At 34.5% G+C, this 27655-nt stretch overlaps 2 protein-coding genes across 2 annotated transcripts; one reads left to right on the forward strand and one right to left on the reverse strand.

Moving 5' to 3' along the window:
• Positions 1-429: 429 nt before the first annotated feature.
• On the reverse strand, positions 430-7637 carry LOC132553780 (uncharacterized). Its single transcript, XM_060218055.1, has 4 exons — positions 7613-7637; positions 4608-7198; positions 1633-2942; positions 430-754 (listed from the first exon to the last, which is right to left on the reverse strand). Exons 1-3 carry the CDS (start codon positions 7635-7637, stop codon positions 1647-1649), a joined length of 3912 nt encoding a protein of 1303 aa, XP_060074038.1. The 3' UTR covers positions 430-754; positions 1633-1646.
• Positions 7638-10662: 3025 nt separating this feature from the next.
• LOC132553777 (carnosine N-methyltransferase-like) lies at positions 10663-27321 on the forward strand. Its single transcript, XM_060218053.1, has 8 exons — positions 10663-10748; positions 11478-11679; positions 12170-12339; positions 13782-13922; positions 14340-14518; positions 15655-15768; positions 17808-17911; positions 23249-27321. Exons 1-8 carry the CDS (start codon positions 10663-10665, stop codon positions 23348-23350), a joined length of 1098 nt encoding a protein of 365 aa, XP_060074036.1. The 3' UTR covers positions 23351-27321.
• Positions 27322-27655: the final 334 nt, after the last annotated feature.

Consider the following 27655-nt stretch of genomic DNA (forward strand, 5'->3'; position numbering starts at 1 on the left):
GCTAGAAAATGATGAATTATCTGTTGAGAATTAGCTAGAAAATGATGAATTATCTGTTGAGAATTAGCTAGAAAATGATGAATTATCTGTTGAGAATTAGCTAGAAAATGATGAATTATCTGTTAAGAATTAGCTAGAAAATGATGAATTATCTGTTAAGAATTAGCTAGAAAATGATGGATTATCTGAAAATTGGCTAAAAAATGATAACCTACTGAGAATTCATTTGAAAACGGATCATCTACTGAGAAAAGCTACATGTTGACAGTTTATTTTATGTGAAAAAGCAAGAAGTTGACAAATGATCTTCCATGAAATCATGTCAAAGGTTTATCAATATACCATAAGAATAAAGCTGGTTTGGGAAACATGTTACTGTTGACTTATTGTTAATATATTTATATAGAGATTGCACCTATAATCAACAAACAATCTATGTACATCTGCTTTTTTCCAATTACATGAATTTTATATTAATTTTTCAGAGACTTAAATAAATAAATGCTAAAGCATTGTCATAATAAATAAAATGTCAAGAAGTAAATTTAAAGCAGAGGTGAAATGTTAAAGAAAAAGGCGCAGGAGGTGTTCACTTCAAATATTTTGCATGTTTCTCATCTTGTTAAATTCATCTTCACAGGAAAGATTATACATGTCTCTCGTGTAGACAAGGCATGCTCTGTTGATCACTAGAGAAGTTCAATCTGGCCTGACATTAACTTGATTGCTGTCCCATTTCCTCTTCAATCATCACCTAAAATAGAATGAGAATATGCATGCAAAACATTGCTTTGAAATATGGCGGCATTAATATTGTTTACAGTGTATGACTGCCACTAGATGTCACTGATGTTAGCACATTTCCACCAATCAGAAAGGTAGGATTGTTTAGTAACAGCTAATTCTAAAGGTTGTGACTATTGGCTAAAAATGTAACTGCATTATGTTAGCCTACAAAGCGAAACCCATTATTAAGTATAAAGTGTGTCTATCCCATTAAAACCAGTCAACCTTAACTTCAATCTACATTAAGTATGAAGTGTGTCTATTCTATTAAAACCAGTCAACCGTAACTTCACACTCAATTAAGTATGAAGTGTGTATGTTCTATTAAAACCAGTCAACCATAACTTCACACTCAATTAAGTATGAAGTGTGTATGTTCTATTAAAACCAGCCAACCTTAATTTCACAGTAATTTGAGTTTAAAAAGTGTCTGTTCTATTGAAATCACTCCACTGTAACTTCACAGTCCTTTGAAATGACTTAATATTGAAAATCATCAATGACTCTATATCTACATCATGTATTTTGATATTCATTTCAATCAAATTTGATAATACTTAAGGCTGTTATCATCACCGACAATTGACAAGCCATACCGGGATGAAACAGCTGTATGATGTATCTCAGTTCATTAGTATGTTCTACTGAATCTAAATCTAAACTTGTATTAGATGGTTATATTGTCTTGTATAGCCATTTTAAATCCTTCAGCACAAGTTTTTTCCAAGACAATGTTAAATGTCAACTAAGAGAGGAATATTTCATTAAAACAAATCTAACATCATGAAAGAATATACGAATGAATCTTAAGTATTCATAGTCTATAATAATGGTTTATAAACATACCTGTTATTTGTTAATCATTGCAGGTTAAGTGAGTTATATCCCTTGGATGTCACATCACTTCCTGTCTTTAACAGCTGCATTATTTCAGGGTAAAGTCTCCGTTTTTTGATTGGCGATATTGCACTATTTTGAGACGAGGATTTCTCTCCATTGTAAAATCTGTCATTTCCCTCAGAGCCACTACTACCATTGTTACAAATGCCGTTGAATTCTCGTCGCTTATTGCGACCAGTTCCTGTGTCAGATAGATTTAGTTCAACTTGAATGTATGCTTTATTTGAGGGGATATTCCCATGGTTCAGCGGGACAGACTCTGATCTTTGGAAAGAATCACGATCATTGTCAGAATGGGGTTCATCACTGTTTGAACAATCACCCATTTTTTCCAGATCCTGGGCTCTTTCACTACAGCCATTAAGTTCAGTTTTCACGAAAGTTCTGCCAGTTAGTGTTGTAGAAACTTCCGTATCAAGATATGATGCTTGATGGTGTGCTGATATAATTTGTTGTTTGAACTCTGAACTCTGACCACTGATTTCATTAGAATCTTCATGTCTATTGCCTATAGTGTCACTGTTGTCAGAATTTGTAGGATATGGATGACCCTTGTCTACATCTAGATCATTTAAATCAGATTCTGTCTCCCTTTGGTATTGATATGGATGACCTTCACCTTTCTCTGGATGACTCAAATCAGAATGATATGGGTGACCTTGACCTTTGTCTAAATGATTGAAATCAGATCCTGTTTCCCCCATATTTAAATCCAATGCCTCCTTCTTGATGTCACTTTCATTAAGATTTTTCCACTGGCCATTCACAGTATTGCCTGGTGGTTTTACCCGACTGCCATTTCCCAAGTTCTTGTTACTTTCATTATCATCAGCAAACTGTCCCATCCCTTCATCAGACTGACCTGCCCCTTCATAAGACGACTCTAACTTTTCATCAGACTGTGCCATCTCTTCAGGATACCAGTCCCCAGGTTCATTCTTAATCACAAATTTCTCTTCTCCACTATACATATCATCCCCATCAGATATAACAGACTCATCGTTGTCGTCATTATCATTAGAATCGCCAAAGTCACTACTAGTTTCACTGGACTGTTCCTGGTCTGTTTCACCTACCCTACCATCTTCTCGTAATTTTTGGAACTTTCTCAATGAAGTCTTTGAAGTTAAAGATCTCTCGTATGTGTCAAAATGGGTACACTTGATGTGGTTCTGTAGGGTTCTCTTGTGTTCAAACACTGAGTCACAATCACTGCACTGATACCCTCTTTCTCCAGTGTGAAATTGCATGTGGTTCTGAAATGAGATAACAAGCAAATGTGATGATGGGAGATTAACACCAACAACAAAATTGAACAAGATGTTTATGATCTAATCTTTACAAAAATAATTCAATTAATTGAAAATCGTTATTTAACTTATCTCAATATAGTAAAACTGACCTGATTTGTATGTTATGGCCCGTCAATAACGAAGGTAATTTTGTATATACCTGATTAAGTAATGAAGTACTGGTTGATAACAATACTTGTACTTAAGTGTCTTTTCTCATGTTCCTTATAACTCACATAAGAATATCTGTAATTTTTATCTTCATGTTTTATTAGTGGTTGTGTTACTTTAACATGAATTTTGATTCTGAACTTGGATATTTTCTTACAGAGAATACAGTAGGTATTTTCTTTGGACTTTTTAGGCTAATCTTGGGCCTTGTTATGAAATGATATCATTTAGTACACCTGTGTTATTTCCCTTAATGAGCCTTGCATTAACTAGCACCTGCAGTCTGCTTCCCAAATAAAGTATGACTGCTCCACAGGACACAGTACAGTATAAGGATCAAGTACAATATTTTCCATTAGTATACACATAGAACTCTTGCTTTTATAGATGAGGTATAATAATATTCTAACAAAAGATACATATGAATTATACTTTTTAAAGTGCTATAGTATTCTTAAATGATACAAAGGTAAGTGTGTTACCAGATCAGAGAAACAGGTCAAGGGAGACAACTCTTCTTCAATATGTGAAGAAGTATCTGAAACCTCATTTGACAGTTAGGTGATGAGATATCACTAGGACCATGCAATTGAGATAGAATAGGCATGTTTAGTATGTTATCATATATATGCTAATATTACATGAGCCATTAGTCAAATTACAATGATGAAGATATTGCCATGATTTTTGGGACTCCAACTTGTCAGTCCTGGACTCATATTTTTTTCTGTGGGAATCACTCAAATTTTGTGAACTCTCTTTAACTCGACTCATGAGAAATTTTAGAATTCATTCTTTGTAATCATCAGAGTAAATCCTACAAAAATGACTATGTTGTAAATGATGTCCAATCAAGCCTTAGCCAGTGGACTATAAATTCAGTTATATAGCAATTTTAATGACTCAATGTACACTTGAAATTGCTAGAGGTTCTTACTGTAAAACAAGTAAAATGTTAGGACAGAGGTCAGTTTTAGTGGTCGTAGTGTTAAACTGATCATTGTCCATCCTGAAGTAAAATGATTTTCTATGGAAGAAATTGGGAATGCTGATGGGAGACAACTGTTTATAAACAGGTAACCACTCGGGCTGTACAATTAATCAACAGAAAATGCACAGTTTTTATTTTCTGCAATAAGCCACAGAACCTAGCACATAACCTCGGACTAAAAATTAGGGGGTGGGCTTTTTACAGCAAAATGTCATATCTATTGAGTATTCTACCATCCAGGAATAGTTTTGTATGTATTTTCCTGTGGAACTCAATAAATTTTGAGAACCCAATATATCTTTTGGTATTGGGTCATATCAAAGTTCTTGAATATGTATTCAGGACTTCCTCGAATTACTGAGGATGAGAAATCATAGATCAGTCCCAATGATAGCTTTTAAATGACAGGGTTTGAAAAGTGCAAATGGGCTAATTACCATATAATACAGTAATATAATAGTTAATACCTTTAGATGTGTCGCCTGATTATACCCTTTTCCACACAGATCACAAACATGATCTTTCTTCTGGTTGTGGATTTTAAAATGTGTGGATAAGTTAAATTTGTCAGTGAATGCCTTCCCACAAACGCTACAATGGAATGGCCGCTCTCCTCGATGCCACCGCATGTGTTTTTCATAATGAGATTTTCTTCCAAAACCAGCCCCACAATTCTTACAATTATAGGGCTTTATTTCACTGTGTGTTATCATATGTAGATTCAGGCCGTTACTTTGGCGAAACGTTTTCCCGCAGACTTCACATTCATAAGGTTTCTCTCCTGTGTGAATTCGCATGTGGATTGCTAGTTGTGTTTTTCGTGTAAATCCATTACCACAAGTTTCGCATTTGTAAAGTTTTTCTCCGCTGTGCATCCGAAGATGGATCCGTAAGTTTTCGCTCTCACTGAAACTTTTCCCACATACATAACATCTGTTTAGATCCTCCTGTGACTTCTGACTAACCAAAGGATTTTCCTGTTGTGTTGGAAGAGCCTCCTCACAGTGATTATTGCCGTATTCTTGGCGATGTGTTCGCATGTGTATCAACAGATATCCTTTCGCTGAACAGACCTTTCCACAAATATCACACTTAAATTCTTGTTTCTCCATGCTGTGTGTTCTCATATGCACTTTTAAAGTTCCTTTATGTGGAAAGGCTTTTCCACAATAATCACATTTGTAAAAATTAAGGAAATCTTTTCCAGGAAGAGGTAACTGTGCTACCAGTTCATCTCGGGGCTCCGCCAGACTCCTCTTCAATGTTTCTAGCAGGAAGGCCTCACGTTCCACTTTTTCCTGTTCCTTGTGAATTTTTTCTTTCACAAGAGCTTTAAGTAAAGATGGTCTCTCTTGGTGCTTCTCTTTCGTCAACTCCTGATAACGGTTCTCTGTACTTGGTGATGGAGTCATATGAGGAGGTAACTCTGTTTCAGATAGTTTACTTCCTTGTATAACTTTATCCACCAACATGGAAGAAAGCTTCTCAATAGTTGCATCAAGTTTTCCTGTTGTTTTACGTTCAGTATTTGGATGAGGACCACTAAATTTCAAACATTCTTGAAAATCTGACTTTAAATTTGACCTATTGTCTACTTTTTCAACAACTTCATTTTGTTTCCGTCTATGTAGAAGTTTTAAAAGTGCACTAGAAGTGTTATTATGTGTTGATTTTTCTGTTAAATTTGTAGTATTTCCCGATTTTGTGTCTTTGGTTTCTGTATCAGATGCCTGGCTTTGCCTGACATACCCACTGGGACCTATAGTAAGAAGTTGCTGGAGGAGGACACTATTATGCTTATTGTTTTTAATCATCAGAGCTACAGTATTTGGGTCAGAAGAGTTCTGTGTATCATTTGTCTTTACAGGAGCAGAAGAGATGGTTGATGAAAGTGAAGATGACGAAGGTCCTGACAATAAATCTGATAACCTTTTATGTGATTTCTGAAGAACACTGACTGATGAGCTGGTGTTTGCTCGAGTCCGATGAGGAACTGATGGCAGATATTCAGCATCATCTTTACTATCCACAGTATCCAAAGTATATGCTCTACTTCGATGTCCTCTTTCTCTTGTTTCCATAGTAACAGGGTGGTAAATATTGTCCTGGTAACCAGATAATTCCACAGGAACAGGTCTGGTGTGGTCTTGTTTACTTACAGTGTCTAAAATTACAGGAACATGATTATTTTGATGACTGATAGTATCTATATTATTAAATGAATTTCTATAAGCTGGGCCTGATTTCAGAAGTGAGAGAATTGAGGAATTTTTCTGTGGACGTGACACTGTTGAAGATTTGTCTCCATGAACACTATTTTGTTTCTCAGATAGACACGGTTTGTCATAGCACTCCTGGTAATCATCTTCATTCTCAGTTTTGATGTACATATCACATGTATCCATATCAGTCTTTGTGTGCATTCCATTTTCAAGTGTTGACACCAAGGGTTTACTTTGAGCATCTGTGGTTTCTAATGCATCTTGTGATTGACTATTTTGAATGTTTTTGGTTCTTAATGCTGAAGACTGTTCTCCATATTGCCTCTCAGTCAATTCAAATCCAATCAATGATTGATTATGGTGTTTGATAGTGACTGGCGATGTGTTCAATGACTGGCTGCTTTGTTGAAATGAAGAACTGAAATGACTGCTTGGTTGGCCAGTTCTATTTGATTGGGTTGCTGATTGGCTGCTTTGCTGGTGATTGGTTTGTAACAGTGCTGGTGATTGGCTGCTTTGCTGGTGATTGGTTTGTAACACTGCCAGTGATTGGCTGCTTTGTTGGTGATTGGTTTTTAACAGTGCTGTTGATTGGCTGCTTTCCTGGTGATTGGTTTGTGACCATTGTACAACCTGACTATCTTGGTGGTTAAGTGTCGCTTGTTGGCTACACTGTTCAGTAGTGGTCTGTAGGACATATTTTGGTTTGCTGGCCAATAGTTTGCTCAGATGAGAATAATTGTTTGAACTATTAACAATTTCTTCTTTTCCAAACAGCAGTGTTGTTAACCTGGGGTGCTTCCGTTTAGGTTCATCTCTTCCTTTGGATCCATTTCCTGAAGAACAAAAAGAAAGAAAAGTCTTGAAAATGACAAGACAGAAATTTGAGATATCAAATAACTGAATTTCAGGACAAAGCATTTTTTTTATAACTTAAGATACTGTACACTAAATAAAGGATGGAGCATCAACACCACGGATTCTGTGATCAGTAGTTTTATTAGGTTGATAACAATACAGTTCATTACACTATACAATTATATTATATATAATCTATAGCTACCTTTGTTCCTTTACTTTATATAGTGTAACAAACTCTATTGTTATCATCACCTGACCAAGACAATGCGTTATTACGTCACAACTGAACTGTAATTTTAATCTTAGCTATGCCAATACATGTACCACTGTTCTGATGATGGCTAGCCTAGCTAGCCGAAACATGTCAACCTAATAAAACTACCGATCACGGAATCCTTGGTGTTGATGCTCCATCCTTTAGTTAGTAGTTAGAACCTATCGTCTATGTAGCTCTGCTGTTATCCTTTGGATCTACTTAGGATTCTTTTACCGATGCATCTACCAACTAATACCACACAGGATGTTGGACTCCTCCACCTCTTTTTATTTTCCAAAGATACTGTAGTGTACACTAGAATTTCACAATGGTGATGTTATACATTTTCACATTAATACCTCTGCCAGGATTCCAACCCCAGACCTGTGATTTACACTCGACTGATCAAGCTAAAAAGATATTTTTAGTGTAGTATTTTTTTATGACAATTCTTTTCCATTCACTCTAGTCTTTTAGTGGTAGCAAATAGAGATCTAGTGAAACTTTCTGTTTAAAACTTCATCATAAGACTGTTTAAACATCCTGTTGCAATATAATTGTCAGTTACTCCACTGAATAAATAAATACCTCACTGATGAAAAGAATAAAAAATAATAAGCAAAAGACTGAGTATTTTGTTGTAATGAAACTAGTACCTTCAGTTATGAAAAGTAATATAAATTTATATTGACTTTCTATTCCTATTATATATATTGTTTGTACAATTTGTGAAAACCTTTCTCCAATCAAAATCATTTATCATGTACATTAAACAATGTTGGATGTCCTTAAACCTGAACAAAATGTAGAACACTCACCAGGTGTGGTGTATGTTGATGAAGGGGGAGATAACTCATACCCACTGTCATGTGGTTCCTGCTTAATAGAAATAGGTAACTCCATAATTTCTCTGAAACTTCCATCAAAACCTGAAAAACAGAGAGTGAATTGTTGTATTAGGTGTATTATATAATAATTTGACTGAGGGCTCAGATAAAATTGGAGTTTATGGGAAACACCCAATTGTCAATGATTCCTACCACAATGATAACTGATGCTCATTTCTATATGTGGATAACCATGGCAAGTTTGTCCAATTTTAATTTCATTTTTTTAACTCTGTGTGTGTGTAGTCTTTGTAAATTTGGTAGATTTTTTTCAGATGGGTTGAGAACATAATTTCCACTGTTTTGACAAGTCCCATTACTTAGAGACCAGATGAAAATCATGAGTTCTAAAATTCACTGAGGTTCCCCGGAAAGCAAAAAAAGACTTATACTATATCTCCATCTTTATCTAACAGACAAACAACTGTATTCAAATAGTACAACTGTTTTAATTATATAAAAAGAAAAACTAAGCCATGTTTTTAATTGAGAGAATAGCTAATGACATTTTGAAAATCTTATCAATATGCTACTTGTATATTTTAATTAACAAGATTCAGAAAAACTAATATGCCATATTCAGTTATTTTTAACGATTTTTAAAAGCTGAGTCCAGAATACCAATTCCAAACTTTTCTAAGCGATATTAAAAATTGGATTGATTCCCAGACCCAGACTTAAACATCTGAATCCCAAAAATCATTTATAAATAAGCAGAGACGTATATATCACATGTGATATATACGTCTCTGATATAAGGTATAAAATTCAATAACAAACAATTCGACTTTTAGGCCTATATTATCTTTTTTATTACCAACATTATTAATCAAGTGAAGGCAAATGTGTCTTCGGTGTGGATTGGTATTATCACAAAAATCGGAATTTTAAAAGTGGAATTAGAGCAAGTTTGCTGGGATAGTGATATTGTGAGCCAGCCCTTTATTACTATCAATATCTTCTCAGTTACCTTCACTTAGAAAACATCCATGTTCCTCACCTTAATCCGTTCGTCAACAAATCATGCTGATTTTCTTACAACATAAGTCATTTAAAAATTAAAAATTATCAAATAAGTTCGTCACAGTAGTTGGTCATCTGATGATGTATGTCACATATTAAATAATTAACTCAAATCTTGTCTGCCAGGGTGACACGCAACGAGATTGTGTAAACAAGACACTCGAGGCTAAATCAAGGTCAAGGCCGATAGTCGGACGATTTGTCTGGAAACGTTTTCCGACCAAATAACTCACTTACATGATCAGATCTCTCCGGAACAAAAGCGCCAAAACATCTCAGACTATTAGATGAGTAGTGTTCTAGTTTATTTTCGTCTCTTCTGTACAGAAATCGGCTTCATACGGACCGCTCTTCTTCTCGGACGAGTCACAATATGGCAGGTGCAACCTACTTTTTTTTTAGAGCGAAGAAGAGTTCCAATACATACTGTAAGAGTAATCTCCCTTCGGGCACCTGTTAGGTAGTGATTACTAAATGACGCACACGAAAACAGTAAGAAACTAATCGATCTCCTTGACATTTGTCGGGTCCACATAAGAAAGTTTACCATGAACTTGAGTAAAATCATTGACTCGATATTTTTATATATTATATATTTTTTTTCAGTTTCGTCTTAAAAAGTAGGGATAAGTAACAATGCAAATAGAAAAAATCAGGGACGTCCCTGAAAAAATGTAAAACTAGAGACGTATATACAATGTCTCTGTTAAAATACAGGCCTGTATTTTGAATTCTATTTTGGACGGACCAGATTCTCAAACAATCATTTAATACCATACAGAAATATCCTACAAGTAGCAACGGACTTGAATATCAAAGCCCTTGTCCTTGCTGCATTTTCGTAGTATTGTGATGATTCTGAGTAAACTTTAGTTTAAAAAATGTTTTTCATACATTTCATCAATTTCTTTTCAACTCCTATCATTAACAAAGTATTCAACAATTATATATATGCTTAATTTTCTCAAGAGGTAGACATTTTCTTGTGTTATTTTTTATTATTCGAACTAATATTTCTTGATAGTGTCCAAGAATTTCATTTTGCGACAATGAACGATGGGAAATGATAGACATTACTATACAGACAATCATCATTTGTTAATTGAATATTAATAAACAAAAGTATATGTTTTTTTATAAGCTTGTTGTTTATCATTGAATTTACTTGTAATGAAACGTCTTACAGCACATATCATATTATTATTTCATCTGCGTTGTCCTTTTGGGAAATTATGTGAGCTGGGAAAGGTCAACCGGAAGTAATCATTTCAAGATGGCTGACAACAGTACACAAAGTATTGACGATCAGCTTGAGAAACAACATTTTATCCGTGTTTGTAATGCTTTCAAGTTCTACAGGTAATTTAACATGTTATATTGATATGAGTTCACCAACCATTGAAATCCGTGCCCATGACTCACGGGTTTACGCATTCATTTAGGTACAACAGTGAAAGGTAAACCGCCGGTTGTTCGAATTCATCGTGTCCTAACGTCATGATTCTGACAATGTTACTTCTCGGCACCATTTGAATCATTATGGATTTTATACTGTTTGTTGTATTCTTTTCCATTTTCTTAAATTCGGAATTTAGCGTTCTATATTATCAACTGATTATAGATATATATTGCTATACAATACCAAATTGCCGAAAACGGTATTTTCATATAAACATGCATGCACATTAAACTTAAACATTACCAATAACAAACTTCAAGGGAGAATGAAAAATAAGGTCGTATGAGTTAGTGATCATGGATCCGGAAACACGTGTGTTTTTATAAGCATGAACTGTTGAAAACATTGCTGAGATCATTTTACACATTCAATTCTTTTATGACACGATGTAAATAAATCGTATATAGTCATTCTAATAATTTTGTAAATTGAAAGCAAAACCATTGTACATAAATGATATGAAGCAAGATAGAAGCTAAAAAATTCCAATATTCAAAGTTTTTTACTATTACTTTGTAAATAAGATTTCCATATAATGTATGTAGTTTTCCTAATTTTGGACCCTTCCCTCTTTAACATGTTTTCCAGGTCTGCTACTACGCCTTATATATTTTGTCTCACTTTTGTAGAACTCACTCTCACAGACGAATCAATGACTCGGAAATTTCCTATAAAGCTTTACCAGAACTTCACCAGGAAATGGTTCCTGACTTTTTGGACAATCTAGAGACCATTCGGACATGTGTTGACCATAACTATGAAATCATTAAGCTTATATTACAAGATGCAGAGTACATGTTCGAAAACCAGACACAGGATACCATAGACGATGTAAGGTCTTCTGCTGTAACAGCATGATATTTGTCATATTAGAGATAGAATTTAAGCAAGGTTTGACTTTATTTGTGAGAAAAATTATCAAATCATTCAATGTACACAAAAAATAGTGATAAATGTAATTTGAAATGTAATTATTTAAACGATGCATATGCCTGATTTAAAAAGGAACTGCAATAGACCAGTCGGTAGGGCATTGATCTGTAGAGCCTCAGACGGCAATCCGAGGTGCATAGTTTTGCACACCCTGCCCTTGCCAGGCTGTGTTTCTCAGGAAGCTGAGAAACAGACTGGTGTTTTGCTGACTTGGTTGTGTCCTTGTGTAAGACACTCAAGTATGGAGCTCAGTGAAGGTATAACACTAGCTGCTACCAGAGCTTGACCCCACATGAAAATTCCTTTGGCAGTTCACAGTGTGATAAAAATCTAGAAATCAAATAATTGAGGAAATAGATGTAAAATACTAAAAACAAAATTCTTGCAGTCAGAAGAAGACATGAAAAAGACAGTCCCCACATCAGCTGACATGGACAAAGTACGGACAACTCTAAAGCAGTTTGTACGTGACTGGAGTCCGCTAGGCCAACAGGAGAGAGATGCATGTTATAGACCTGTAATTGAAGAAATCAAACACAGGTTCCCATTGCATGTATGGTAAGTACTACTCTGTTGTGGTAGGACTTTATTTGAGTATTGGACTCATGCTTTCCTGTGGGACTCCCTCAAATTTTAAGAACCCACTATATCACCATGTAACTTGATTCTTCAAAACAAAAACTGGAAATAGTACTCTGGAGCCAAGGAAAAAATCCTTCAAAATTACTGCATGATTTTTTTTTAAATAATTGTAATCAATTTTTTGATCTGATATAGTCAAAATAATGTTCAAATATAACATCGAATATTTTCTAAATACAGATGTGATAAAAATGAAACTGGTAATATAATCTTTTACCTTTAATGAAATTGATTTCAGATGGCTTTGCCATCTTTATATTGTGTTAAATACAAAGAGTTTGAAAGGAAATTCAGTTGAAAAGCATGAGATGTTTTACATTTCATCTACCAGTATTGCATGATCAGTGTTCAAGTAAGATTTTCAATAAAAATACCAAAATTATTGTTACTCATGCATGTGCATTTAATTAGCCTGACTAGACACCATTTGATAAACAAATGAATTGATGAATGAATTGTTTCTTCTGCAGAACACTTGAATTTTCTTTCTTTTCTATTTGAACATAGATAGGGAAAGAAAACATAATTTTATTTGAATGTGGATGTATACAAATATGTAACTCTGTATCAGAAAATTGAAAGAAGTATTTTGCATCTGATTGTTGACATTTTTGGCCGGGTTGCACATACTGCAAATCCGGGTAACACTATGGTGAATGTTGGGCGGGCGAGCGGATGGGTGGGCAGGGAAAAGGGGTACCAGTTCTGTAGAATCAGCTCCTCCTAGAGGTTTTGACATAGAAGCTTGAAACTTTGTAGGATGTTTATGTATATGTTGAAGATGTGCACTACGGACCTTTTTCTGGATTTTCCGGGCTTTGGAACTTAGTTATTTTCCACAGTTTTGCAGGGAAAAGGGGTAACAGTTTTGTAGAATCAACTCCTCCTCCCCCACCAAATAAAAACACTTTCCAGTACAAAGATAAAGAACGAGGCTGTTAAGTTCTTAGCCCACCATCCATAGTGGGCTGATCAAATCAGCAGTCGTTCGTGGTCCATCATCTGTTGTCCATTTCTGAAACTTTTCTTGTTATCACAGTTTCTCAAAAACTACTACAAGAATCTTTCACAAATTCCACATATAAATCACCTTGGGGCCCTAGATTTCCATTGTCTATTTTTTTAACATCTCCAAATCAAAAATGGCTGCAACTTCTTTCTTCTCTTCAAATGCCTTTCTTTAGCACAAATTCATAAAATACAACCAAACTTTCTCTCTTAAAACAAATATTCTACATACTCAAAAAATGAAACACCCTTAACTGTCTTATAAATACCATATAACAGTGTAACCCGGCCAAGTGTGGCTTAGCCCCACTTTTTACATAGTTGAATTAATGATGGTAAAAATATTGCAGTGATCGTTCGTCAGTGAAGGTGTTGATACCAGGAGCTGGACTAGGGAGACTTGCCCTTGAGTTTGCTAAGTTAGGCTTCACATGTCAGGGAAATGAATGGAGTCTTTTTATGTTATTGGCATCAAACTTCATCCTCAACAAGTAAGTAGGGATCAAAGGTGAAATCTTTATGAAATTCAAAGGTCAAAATATTCTATGGGATCATGGAATCAAGTCACATCATTTTCTGGATCAAAGGTCAAATTATTGTGAGGGTTCAAATGTCAGTTTATTGCAAACGCTCAATGTTCATATTGTTGTATAGGATTGAAGGTCATATAGTTGAAAGGGATCAAAGGTTGTATAATTTTAAGGGATCAAAGGTCATATTATTTAAAGGGTTCAAATGTCAATTTATTGTATGAAATCAAGTGTCAAATTATGTTAGAGTTTGTATCCAAGGTCAAATAATTGTAAGGGTCAAATATTATAAGATCTTATCAAGATCAATAGTTAATACGGTCTTGCTTGACTTGTATGGTAAACATTTGTGACACATTTTGTGAATATTTTTGACAGATGTCGAGAAGAAAACAGTCTAAGGTTGTATCCCTGGGTACACCAGTGGTGTAACAATAAATACACAGATGATCAGACACAATCAGCACAACTCCCTGACATCAACCCGGCACAGCTCCCAGAGGGCTCAAACTTCTCCATGGCTGCTGGCGACTTCTTAGAAGTTTACAGAGAACCAGGTATGGTTTGTTTTCTTTTTAATTCAAATAAGTAGAAAAAAATAACCATAAAAGATTGTTATACAAACACATGTTTTAAGAACAATTAGATATTCTTTATATAGATGTTGTTTTATAGGTATCCAGTAGATAACTTAGTGATTTGAAGTTTACCAAGAACATTAATCTGTAAAAATCTGTTCTATATTTAGAATTTTCATTCCCGTTTTTAATTTGCAGAGATTAACTTTATTTTCCTCACAAATTTCAGGAAAGTAAGTTTGTGCATGAAATGATAATGATTTGTAGTGAAGATATCTTTAATAAATTTAGTTTGTCGGTGATTTTTAGGACTCAGATATTTGAGATTTTCACTATGATTTCCTTGTGAGACTCATTCAAATTTTGAGAATCAATGAAATTTATTTGTGAAAAAATGATCATCAAAATTTGGGAAATGGTGCTGTGGAATCAGTAGAGAACAATTCATAAGAAATTGCTATTTTGTAAAATTCAATACTTACTGTCAGATTTGTGGTACATGTACTGCACATTGTATTTTATCTCTAAATATGACATATGTTTCATTTGGTCACATCACAAATGGTACATTGTCTTTGGTATGGAATATATATAAAAAGATAGAGTTTGAATACTTAGCCTACCATCATCAGGCAGCCATCTTGGATTTCGATTTTGAAAGTTTGTTATCGCTATTTCTTGCGAACTACTGCATAGATCTTTCTCAAATTTCATTTATATGTTCCTCTTGGTCCCTAGTTGTGTCCATTCGATTTTGGGACTGACAAGAAAAAATAAAATGGCTGACAGGTGACCATATTGGATTTGGCAGATAAAGATTGTTTTCAAATTTCTTTACATTAAGAGTAAAAACAAAGAGGATAAGAGAAAAGAAGAAAAAAGATACAACTTTAAAAGAACAAATAAAGATCAAACAATGGTGAACACCAAGATCCCTGTTTGATCTTTTATTTTCAGTAGATATTTGTAAACCTTAAAAACTACCAAAGATAAATGTCTTATATTGTTAAAGTGAACATATAGATATTTACCATTTATCGTAAAAATATGCCATACACTTTAAAATGTTTAATAATCATGTTTGTTGATCTTGTTTTTGATGTCATTTGTTTCAGAAGAATGGGACTGTGTGGCAACTGTATTTTTCCTGGATACAGCACGCAATGTGATAGCTTACGTTGAAACAATATGGAAGATACTACAGCCAGGCGGATACTGGGTGAACTTAGGTATAGACAGGTGGATACTGGGTGAACTTAGGTATAGACAGGCGGATAATGGGTGAACTTAGGTATAGACACGGGGGCTACTGGGTGAACTTAGGTATAGACACAGGGGCTACTGGGTGAACTTAGGTATAGACACAGGGGCTACTGGGTGAACTTAGGTATAGACACGGGGGCTACTGGGTGAACTTAGGTATAGACACAGGGGCTACTGGGTGAACTTAGGTATAGACACAGGGGCTACTGGGTCTATTTACATGTAGGTATAGACACGGGGCTACTGGGTCTATTTACATGTACTTAGGTATAGACAGGGGCTACTGGGTCTATGAACATTAGGTATAGACACAGGGGGATACTAGGGACACGGGGGCTGAACTTAGGTATAGACACGGGGGCTACTGGGTGAACTTAGGTATAGACACAGGTGCTACTGGGTCTATTTACATGTAGGTATAGACACGGGGGCTACTGGGTCTATTTACATGTAGGTATAGACAGGGGGCTACTGGGTCTATTTACATGTAGGTATAGACAGGGGGCTACTGGGTGAACTTAGGTATAGACACGGGGGCTACTGGGTGAACTTAGGTATAGACACAGGTGCTACTGGGTGAACTTAGGTATAGACACGGGGCTACTGGGTCTATTTACATGTAGGTATAGACAGGAGGCCACTGGGTCTATTTACATGTAGGTATAGACACGGGGGCTACTGAGTGAACTTAGGTATAGACACGGAGGCTACTGGGTCTATTTACATGTAGGTATAGACACGGGGGCTACTGGGTGAACTTAGGTATAGACACAGGAGCTACTGGGTCTATTTACATGTAGGTATAGACACGGGGGCTACTGGGTGAACTTAGGTATAGACACGGGGCTACTGGGTCTATTTACATGTAGGTATAGACACGGGGGCTACTGGGTCTATTTACATGTAGGTATAGACACAGGGGCTACTGGGTCTATTTACATGTAGGTATAGACAGGGGGCTACATGTAGGTATAGACACTTAGGTATAGACACAGGTGCTACTGGGTCTATTTACATGTACTGGGTCTATTTACATGTAGGTATAGACACGGGTGCTACAGTGAACTTAGGTCTATTTACATGAGGTATAGACACGGGGGCTACTGGGTCTATTTACATGTAGGTAGACAGGGGGCTACTGGGTGAACTTAGGTATAGACACGGGGGATACTGAGTGAACTTAGGTATAGACAGGGGGCTACTGGGTCTATTTACATGTAGGTATAGACACGGGGCTACTGGGTGAATAGGTATAGACACAGGTGCTATGAACTTAGGTATAGACTTAGGGGGCTACTGGGTCTATTTACATGTAGGTATAGACACGGGGGCTACTGGGTCTATTTACATGTAGGTATAGACACGGGGGCTACTGGGTCTATTTACATGTAGGTATAGACACGGGGGCTACTGGGTCTATTTACATGTAGGTATAGACACGGGGGCCACTGGGTCTATTTACATGTAGGTATAGACAGGGGGCTACTGGGTCTATTTACATGTAGGTATAGACAGGAGGCTTCTGGGTCAACCTAGGTATGAGCTAGGGCTATTGGGTCAACCTACTTATGGAGAGGGGTCATTGAGTCAACCTGAGTAATAACAGGGACATCTGGGTCAATCTAGGTATGGACAGGGTGCTGCTTGGTCAACATAGGTATAGACAAAGGCTACTGGGTCAACCTAGTTATAGATAGGGACCACTGAGTCAACCTCAGTAATGATAATGACTACTGGATCGTTTTCATGGACAGAAGGCTACTGGTTAAATCTAGTTATGTGTAGGGATACTGGGTCAACCTACATATAGTACATTGACCAACAGCTTTAGGTATAAACAAGATTTGTTTGCTTTTGTAAGAGGAAGACCAGATCATATTGTTGATATCTATTTATGTTGTAACTCTTTCTTACATTTCTATCTTTGTTTAAAATGATATGAAACAAAAACAATATTTTTCACTAATATAAGGTGATTGGTTATGTCCCCTGATTGTAATTTCAGGCCCCTTGCTCTACCACTATGCAGACATGGCAGACGAACACTCAATAGAATTAAGCTATGAACAAGTCAAGAAGGTCATCCTAAAAGTAGGATTCCAATATGAAGTAAGTATAATGTCCTACAATCTTATACTTGTTCACAGTCCCTACTTTAGGAAGGTGACCTCCCTTTAACAGAGGTTCAAAAGTTGAATTCCAGACAAGACTGTAATGGATATTTTGCTTTGATTTGACCTTTGACCCTTGGGAGAAGGTCACTGTGGCTGCTTCTTCTTTGAAATTAAAGTCTAAAGTCTTAAACAGGAGTGAGGTATACTATAGCAGGCTTTAGCAAGCCAGTAATAAACAGGGACGAGGGGGCCACAGACTCTCACATATCTATGACAAAGTGTTTAACAAAGTGTAGCCAAATAGAGTACAGTACATTGTTACTATAGTGTATATTTTTTGGTCTGTAACCTGTTTAACAGTTTGTCATACTATTTTTGACCTTACTGTACAACAAATTATATAGTGCAGTCAAAACGTTGGCCAGTTCCTTACCATCTCGTACATTATATACAGCAGTGCTAGTACACTCCACACTGGTCATCTGTCTAACAAAGGTGACCGGGTAGTCCTTGATAGGTCACGCTCAAATCTTCCACTGGTTATGTTACAAGAACTTTCATTCTGTTGACATAACCAACCTGAAGGAAATGTTCTGAAATACAGAAGTGACTCTTAATCCTCCTGAGGACAACTCGTTGGTATTACATAGGAATTTAGAAGTACTGTCAGATATTTAATGGAAATAATATCAGTTATATAGGAATTTAGAAGCACTGTCAGATTTTAAATGGAAATATTTGTCTCAGTTAAATAGGAATTTACACTTTTGACTTACCTGATACACCTGTCTAAATCATGAATTTTGTTTTAATTTACTTAATGTAATTCATCAAACATTTAACTTCTCACTGATATATGTATTAAAATATACCAGATTGAATACAGAAACCTTGAAAGTAAATGATATTTCTACACATGTGGTGATTATCTATAATGTTAATCAAGAGAGTATTTAAGATACTCAATAATATTTATCTGATGTTAACAAAAATAACAATATATAAATGAAAAGAAATAAATAATGATGTTTTCTAAAAGCAAAAGTGTCTCAGTGTTAAAGTGTTTCATTATACAACATTAACAATTAGGAATTTATAAACAGTTTCCAATGTGATTTGAATGTAGCTCCTCATTGATGTTTCAAAAACATCATATAAAAGTATAGTTAGTTATCATATAGGATCTTATAAATGATTTCAATATCATATGAAATTATGAAACAAATAATAAATATTCATATTGTAGCAATTACCTTGCAAGCTTAATGCAAAATTGTGTTACTTTCATCAAATACATATGAAATGGTCAATTATTTGGCTGATATTGCTGGAAGCATTTATATTTTTCGTGACAAATTTGAAGTTTTTTTTTTGTAACTTTTTATTTTTTTCCAATTTTCAAACAATGCATAAATATAATATACAACAGATATTACCATGTATAACTTGCATACTATACCACTCATTCATCAAACTTAGCTTTAGCATGTATACATTTTGTAATTTCATTTAAGGAGGGGAAACTAGTGCATTGTTTATTATCAGAAAGAGAAGAAAGAAGATACTAGTAAAACTAAAAAAAAAAAAAAAAAGCAAGAAAAGGGAGGAGAAAGAGAGAAAAAAATAGCAAGAAAAGGGAGGAGAAAGAGAGAAAGGCTAACAAGAGAGACCAAGACTTTCAAGGGAGGAGTCAAAATCTTTAAAGAGAGAAAAAAAGAGCAATAAAAGGGATGCTGGCATGGAGCCCTAAGAGAGAAATGAAGAGACTTTCAAGAAAAGGGAGTCAAATATGTTAAAAGAGAGAAAAAAATAGCAAGAAAAGGGAGGAGAAAGAGAGTTTATTCAAATGAGAGAGCACCCAAAAGGGAGGGGTCAAATAGAAAGAGAAACAAAAAACAAGCAAAAAAGTGCTGATATTGGGTAAGAAGAGAGAACCAAGAGAGAAGAACCCAAGGTTTGGCTTGAGAAAGAGAGAAAAAAATAGCAAGAAAAAACAATGCATAAATATAATATACAAGAGACCATGTATAAGAGAGCTTTAGCATGTATAAGTAAATTTAAGGAGGAGAACTAGAGAGAGAAGAGAGAAGAAAGAAAAGGGAGGAGAAAGAGAGAAAAAAAGAGCAAGAAAAGGGAGGAGAAAGAGAGAAAAAGAGAGCAAGAAAAGAATGTGGAAATAAATTACCAGAAGCATGGAGATGGTTTAAGCTATAAACATACCATAAAAGATTTCTAAAACAAAGATAAAGGTGATACAATGTAATTTTTTTCCTGACAAGACGAAAATGTCAAGGTTATGTAGATGTAAGTAGTCTGTCCCATTTTTTCCACTCATTATTAAGTTTATGTACAAAAGTGTCTCCCTTCCCTATTGCTGAATATCTCTGAGAAAAGTAAGTATCTTTAATTAGATTTTTCATTGCTGTTACAGAAAGTGTTGTTTGCAAACATCTTGATCTATATATAGTATTTCATTAACAGAATGATAGTATTATCTACTTTGCTACTACAACTATTTTGATTAAAAAGCCCAAAAATTAAGGTTTCCTTATTAAATGCAAATGGGATGAACAGTGCATCTAGTAGAAATTCAGAAGTTTTGGATTTCAGTACAATCCCATAATGTATGAACTATTGTTTCTCTTTCAGTTTTACAGAAGTGGCAAGAAGGGTTGTAAACAAGGCCTAATTTAAATAGATGTGAATTTGTGGTCAATATGTTATTATTAATTCTGTATTGCAGCCATAGTAATTTTGTGTCTGTAGTAGCTTGAAAAGGACTTATGTATATTGATTTCCAGGTTTCATCATTTAATTCAAAAAGTTCATTCCACTTGTTTATCCCTGTGGCTGTAGAGCTATTTTTACAGAGTATGTTATAAAAATCTTTCATACCCCTTTTATGCTTAAAAAAAATTTCTAATATTTTCGGTATATATGGGTAATTTATCACTACATTGCAGATATCACGTGGCATATATTTTTTTATAACAGACACAACACCTTGGTATGTTATGAAATCTGTATTAATTTGGAATTTTTGCAAAAATTCATTATAGGAGTAAAGAGTGTTAGAATCATGTTCTTTTATTAAGTCATTAATAATTACAACACCTTTACAAAACCAATCTCTACAAAAAATAGTCTTGTTAACTATCTTAAGGTGTTCGTTGTACCAAATAGGTGTTATTAGCATATCAACCGTTTCATTTAACATACATTGCTTACTAATTAAAGTTCTCCAAGACTGAAATACGTCTTTCCAGAATAAATTTTTACACCTCTGTTGTACAGTTGCTAAATATTCCAAACCACAGTTTATCAGGACATTCCTTTATTTGCCATTTGCCTTCTGAAGTGAAAAGTCTACGAACCCATGTGAGTTTCAATGAAGTTATAAAAGACTTGAGATGAACCATTTTGAGACCCCCCTCAATATAGTTCTTAATTACAATATCTCTTTTTATTTTGTCCACTTTACTTTTCCAGAGGAAGCTATATAATTCTGAGTTCAATTTTGAGATAAAACTATCATCAGGATTTGGTAATGACATAAACAAGTGGTTTAACTAGGATATCAGTAAAGACTTGATGACATGTATTCTCCTAATTGGTGTTAAAATTCTTCAAATCTAGTTCTTTAATATTGTGTTCAGTTTCACTAACTTTTTGTCATAGTTTAATTTTTGTATCAAATGTAAATCAACATGAAAATCTAGACCTAATAGAACAAATTTACATCTTCCCCACTGCAAGTTCATTTCAGGAAAAAATCTCTCCTCACTATATTTATTGTCCCCTATCCATATGACTTGTGTCTTACTTTTATTTATTTTCAGGCCTGAAATTTTTGGAAATTTTTCTAGTTCAACTAAAGATTCTTTTAAAGATTTTTTGGTTCCATCTAAGATAAGTGTAGTATCATCAGCATATTGTGATAGCAAAAGTGGAGAGTTATCTACCTTTATACCTTCTATACCTTTGTTATTTCTAAGTTTGATTGCCAGTATCTCAGCACATAGTATGAAAATATACGGGGCGATTGGGTCCCCTTGACGACAGCCCCTCTTAATTTCGAAGAAAGATGAAAGATTGCCCCCTTGATTAACTGCAGACATAGACTCGTTATGAAATATTTTGACCCAACTTCTAATATCATGACCAAAGTTAAAATAACTCAGAACTTTATCAATAAAACTCCAGCTAACAGAATCAAATGCCTTTTCAAAATCAATAATTAGAAGCATCCCTGGTATATTACTTTCTTCTGCATATTGCATGATATCATATATTAATCTTGAATTTTCACCTATAAATCTGCCCGAAATAAATCCTGTCTGGTCTGTACTGATTAATTTTTCTAAAATTGTTTTAACTCTATTAGCAGTGGTACCCGATGCAATTTTGTATACAATATTTAAAAGACAAATGGGTCTCCAATCTATCAAAAACTGCCTTGGTTTATCCCCTTTTGGTAGACATGTAATTATCCCCTGTCTTTGAGTAACAAAAATGGAGAGGGGTCATTGAGTCAACCTAGGTCTTTCTATATAGTTTCCATTGTGATGTCGCAATGAAAGTTGTAAAGTGATATCGTGTACTTATCTACCACTGACGTCGGAGTAAATACTGGAAACATGTAAATTTATGTGTGGGGGAAATTTGCACTTAATTAGTGATTCAGCTGTGTTAATTTTCCCGACATGTATAATTTATGACAATTTACATTGAAATAAGCATTAGATATGCGAAGGTATACTGATCGTGAGAATTAGATTTGTGCATATAGTTAGACTTCAGAAATAGCGAAATTGTCTCACCATGGAAATAACCAGGTCACAGTAAGTCACTTACTAACATTGATTCATCACTGAATTAAACGGTAGTCATGTTATAAAACATTTTTGAAATCATTATCAGTGCAACAAACCTGTAAATATTTAATGTTTTAGGACTTCTTTACAATCAGAGGTTACAGGGTGTTACCAAGGGTCATCCAGGAAAAACATGTTATAATCATTTCTGTGGTGTAGAATTCACATTTGTTTTTTTATATGATATTTCATGGTTTGTTTAAACATTACTTTGACAATATTAGATTGGAAAAATTTGTAATAAAATTCTGAATCAGCAGTAAGGAAATATTCAGTGTCTTCAGCATTTTTCATAAATCAAGCGTGTCATGATATGGTTCATATCTTGTCGGCCAGAAGATCAGCTAAGATGACGACATTGCATTATTTCAAATATGTACGCTATTTGTATATAGATAAAAATTAAACGTAAATATTTATATGAATTTTGATAACCACTTTTGTTTACTTTTTAACAGAAAGAAGAAATGGATGTGAAATCGTCGTACACACAAAGCGTTGATAGTATGTTCCAGTATCAGTATAACAGTGCTTTCTTCGTGGTTCGTAAACCTCTCTGACACATGGAATCTTTAATCTGCTCTTTCGTCCAAGAAACTATTTTAAGTGAGATTATGATAATAATTTCCTCTGAAAACTGTGAACAAGTGAGTATACACCATGAGATGGGACTAAAACACATTCAGGAGCTACAGGAAGGACATTATTTCTTTTGTAGGTTTTTTTATTTGTATTTTCAAGGGTTTGGTTTTTATTCTCAAGTGTATTAATACTATAATTTATTCAGAATTGTCCTGTCATGGTTATTAAAAATATTTTTCATTCAGATATGTTTAATCTTAAGGAAACTGCAGTAGTATTGTAAACTTGCCTTTAACTATCTCTAAAATGGTTCTTATCAAGTGTTGCTATTTTTCATGGTCGATTCAAAATCCAGTATGGCTAACAATGCAACTCTATTGAAAAACACATGTGTAATTCTCAAGTTCCACTTCCTGTTCCACTGAGCTGAAAATTGGTGGGAATGTTAAGGAAGGAAAGCAAGAAAAGTGTCTTTTTGTTTTACAATTTCGTGATAAGTTCAATATGGCAGCCGTGGCAGCCATTTTGTAATAGGATTGCACAATCACTGTCTGTCAGAACTGCATCAATTTTTAAGTTCTTTTCATGTTCAACAAGTTAGATTTAGCTGAAACTTTCAGGACATGTTCTTGATATGTTCCTGACCAAGTGTTGTAATATTGTAATATAATGGTATTATGTGTTGTTGTTACAATATTGTGACACCTTAATAGACAATACCACACAAGTTTATAAAAAAATATAGTAACACATACACAGCCTTCATGTAAAATAAACAAAATGCTGAAGAAAAGAATGAAAATTTAGGAACAGAAAATCCAGACATACTTATGTTAATGCAGTACTATTGTCTCCCACTAATATTTCATTGGTCAACATCTTATACATTAAACATTCTTGTCCAATATTTCATATTTTTCCTGGTGTTGATAATTATTAACAATATGAAGTGAAAAGTGTAATTTTGCCATGGACATTATGGAACAAACCACAAATTCTGGGCAATTTACATTGGAGATATCTATTTTTTTTGGATATTTTGTGTGTGTTTTTTAAAAAATCCATTCTGTGATTCAGGAAAGGAAAAATAAGACCCTTAAAATTAATAACATTAAACATAGATATTCATCAACATGTTCAGTGTAGTTCAGGAGCCTTTGTTTATTTAAACATCTTGGTGCTGCATTTGTGTTAGTTCCTAAAAACTCTTCATTCATTTACAAATTATTTGTTTATGTTGTGTGAGATATCTGTATTAATGAGTTTTATAGGATGTGTGATTGTGTATGCATGAAAAAATGTCACTGAAATTGATCATAAATCTCATCCAAGCTGTATACCGTATTTTACCACAAATAAGCCCCCCCCCCCCCCCCCCCCAGTTAAAAAAAGACTTGTATAAAGAGGGGAGGGGGCTTATTTGCGGGCAATCCCCCTTTTCACAAGATGAACATGTGTCCGCCATCTAGGATTTTTTCTTCATAAGGAACAATAACTTGGCCTATCTGTCCTGGCAAATTGGAAAAAAAAGGGGGGGGGGGCTTATTTGCGGTGAAATACGATACTCTGTACCAGGAAATTTTTGCCCCGCCCCCAAATTTCATTTTCGTCCTTTTTGATAAGGGCCAAAATTTACTACATTTATGTGACCCTTTTGTATAATCCTTTTAACACGAGTCAAACTCATGTTTAATGGTACCAGGGCAAAAATATCCAGGATACAGTACGTCATTGATTTCATTGGTTATATCAAAAGACATAATTTTATTATGAAAAATGCAACAGACCTAGAAAACGTTGATAACTTAGCATTTAAACATTTTACGTTGTGAGAGATTTTAGTTACTTGTTAAACACAACAGATGATTGTTAACAAAGCATTAGTACATAGATCATTAATTTTTGGTTTTACTCTTCCATGTTGTTTTTCATGTAAAATAGTTTTAAAGCAATTAACTCGTCTGCAGAAGGACAATCAATGTGCTTGGTTGTCTGTAACAACAAATTAACATCCGATTGCTGCTGAAATAGAAAAAAAATATTCACTATGTACAAAATTGAAGCTTGTAGCTGAACGTGAAAAAGTCTCACATGCGTTTTAACCGATCATAAAGTGGCATGATCTTCAGATCATCCTTGTGAAATTTATGTGTTGAACTAATAAGGTTAAACAAAAATAGATCATGTTTAAATTAGTATGCCGTTTATGAAGCCCACGACTCGCGACAAAAAGAAAGCCAGTAGAGCAGTGAGAATCTAAACACATTGCTATGATACCGTACCATTGTTATTATTTGATAAAGATATCAAACAGCATGCCAACGATATTACTGGGATTCATTGTATATTGTGTTGACATGATACGGATAAAGAATACACATTGATTCATATTATCATAATGGCTACTTAAAATCTGAGCTGGAGGACTTAGCAATGACTCATGCTGAATATGAAACTTCTGCGTTGTATTCTTCATCTTTTTTCATTTGTGTCTTTACTTCCATTGGGCAACAGAATGCCTCTAGACCTTCTCTAAACACAACCTCGGCTTTGACAATTTAATCCTAAGATTAGAGGACATTTTATTTACATTAAACAACATTAAATGTTGAATTTTTCTCAAATAATGGACACTTCGTAGGCAGCAGACGAGGAATATGACAGGAAAGACTTATTTATAAGCATGTCTGTTCACATGGTGAACCAAATATTCTAATCTAGATAAATGTAAATAATAAAATATTTTTTAAAAGTTTCACATAAATTTACACAAACCTCTGCATATACTTTACATGTACCTTGATTAGAGACAACTAATACCTAGCCATGTATTGACCTATGAGACATTTAATAGTATCACATGCCAGAACCAGCATATCATAATTACTTCAACATTATTAGTTAATGCTCAGCATTAAGAGAGGTTTTATACAATAAATTTCACCTTACATCATCAATTCATTCTCGGCTTAAAGAGAGATTTCATACAATAACATTCACCTTGACACAAATTTATACGCAGCTCAAAGAGAGGTTTTATACAATAGCATTCACCTTGACATAAATTTATACGCAGCTCAAAGAGAGGTTTGATACAATAACATTCACCTTGACACAAATTCATACGCAGCTCAAAGAGAGGTTTTATACAATAGCATTCACCTTGACATCATCAATTCATTCTCAGCATCAAAGAGAGGTTTGAGAATAAATTAATTCCTAGTTACCTACATGATAACTTTCAAGTTTATATCTATAGAAGTGTTTTCATCATCAGGATTTTTATATGACTATAGATGACTGAAATATCTACACGTTTCAGTTAGAATACAAGTTTCTTTCAACACTCATCACGCTGTTATATGCCATCTTCTGTAAAATATGTTAAAAAAGACTAGAGGCTAGCGTTTTAATATCAGTCATTTTCATAATCACTTCAAATTTGTCTTCACTGTCCAAATAATAAAATCTACAAATAAATTATTCATATGTAAAAACATATGATACCTTTATTCTGAATAAAATTCACACCCCAATAAAAATGTTTCTTATATTCAATCACACACTATTTACAATATTTACATAGCCTTTGATCCAGTTCTACTGCAACTGGTAGATTACTACAACGAAACGAACTAAGGTTCTGTGAAGGGATCTAGGAATAAACAATTTGGAGACAACTCTTTCTGTATAATATCCTGATTTATTTAACCTGCGTGACACTGGTAAGGTATTTTGCTTATATTCTCAAGAATTGCGGTCATCTTTAAAATGATTGGATGTATTAGCTTGCCCGCGTTGTGCTTCCATACCTAGATAATATTACATACACCCGTATGGAGATGATCATTACAAATCATCTTTTCATCCTTTCTGTTTTTCATGAAATAAAATCTTAAATTGTACAAGGCACTTAATATACAGCAAACTGTATTGTACGAATGAATTAAAGGAAAAAATGATTTTCAAATGTTTTCCTCATGTTGTCATTCTATTTTTTCGGTTCCTTATCTTGATTGTTTTTATACAATAGTCCTGATTGTAAGACAGGAACTGGAAATAAGTTATAATTATGGCTATGTAAGTGCGTGTTTTGACCTTGTATATTAACTTGGTTATTTCCAAATAGAAAACAAGTCCTTGTATACCCAGGAAAGTCACTGAAGGTGATACCAGGTACCAGAATACCTCATTTCTGAATTATACGCCCACTGGGCCAAGAAAACTACCAATCTCTGACCTGTTATCAGCTGTGGGCCGAAAAAATACCAATCTCGGACCTG

The sequence above is a fragment of the Ylistrum balloti genome, unplaced genomic scaffold, assembly GCF_031769215.1.
Source record: "Ylistrum balloti isolate Yb309-2 unplaced genomic scaffold, AGI_CSIRO_Ybal_v1 Utg370352, whole genome shotgun sequence".
Lineage (NCBI taxonomy): Eukaryota > Metazoa > Mollusca > Bivalvia > Pectinida > Pectinidae > Ylistrum > Ylistrum balloti.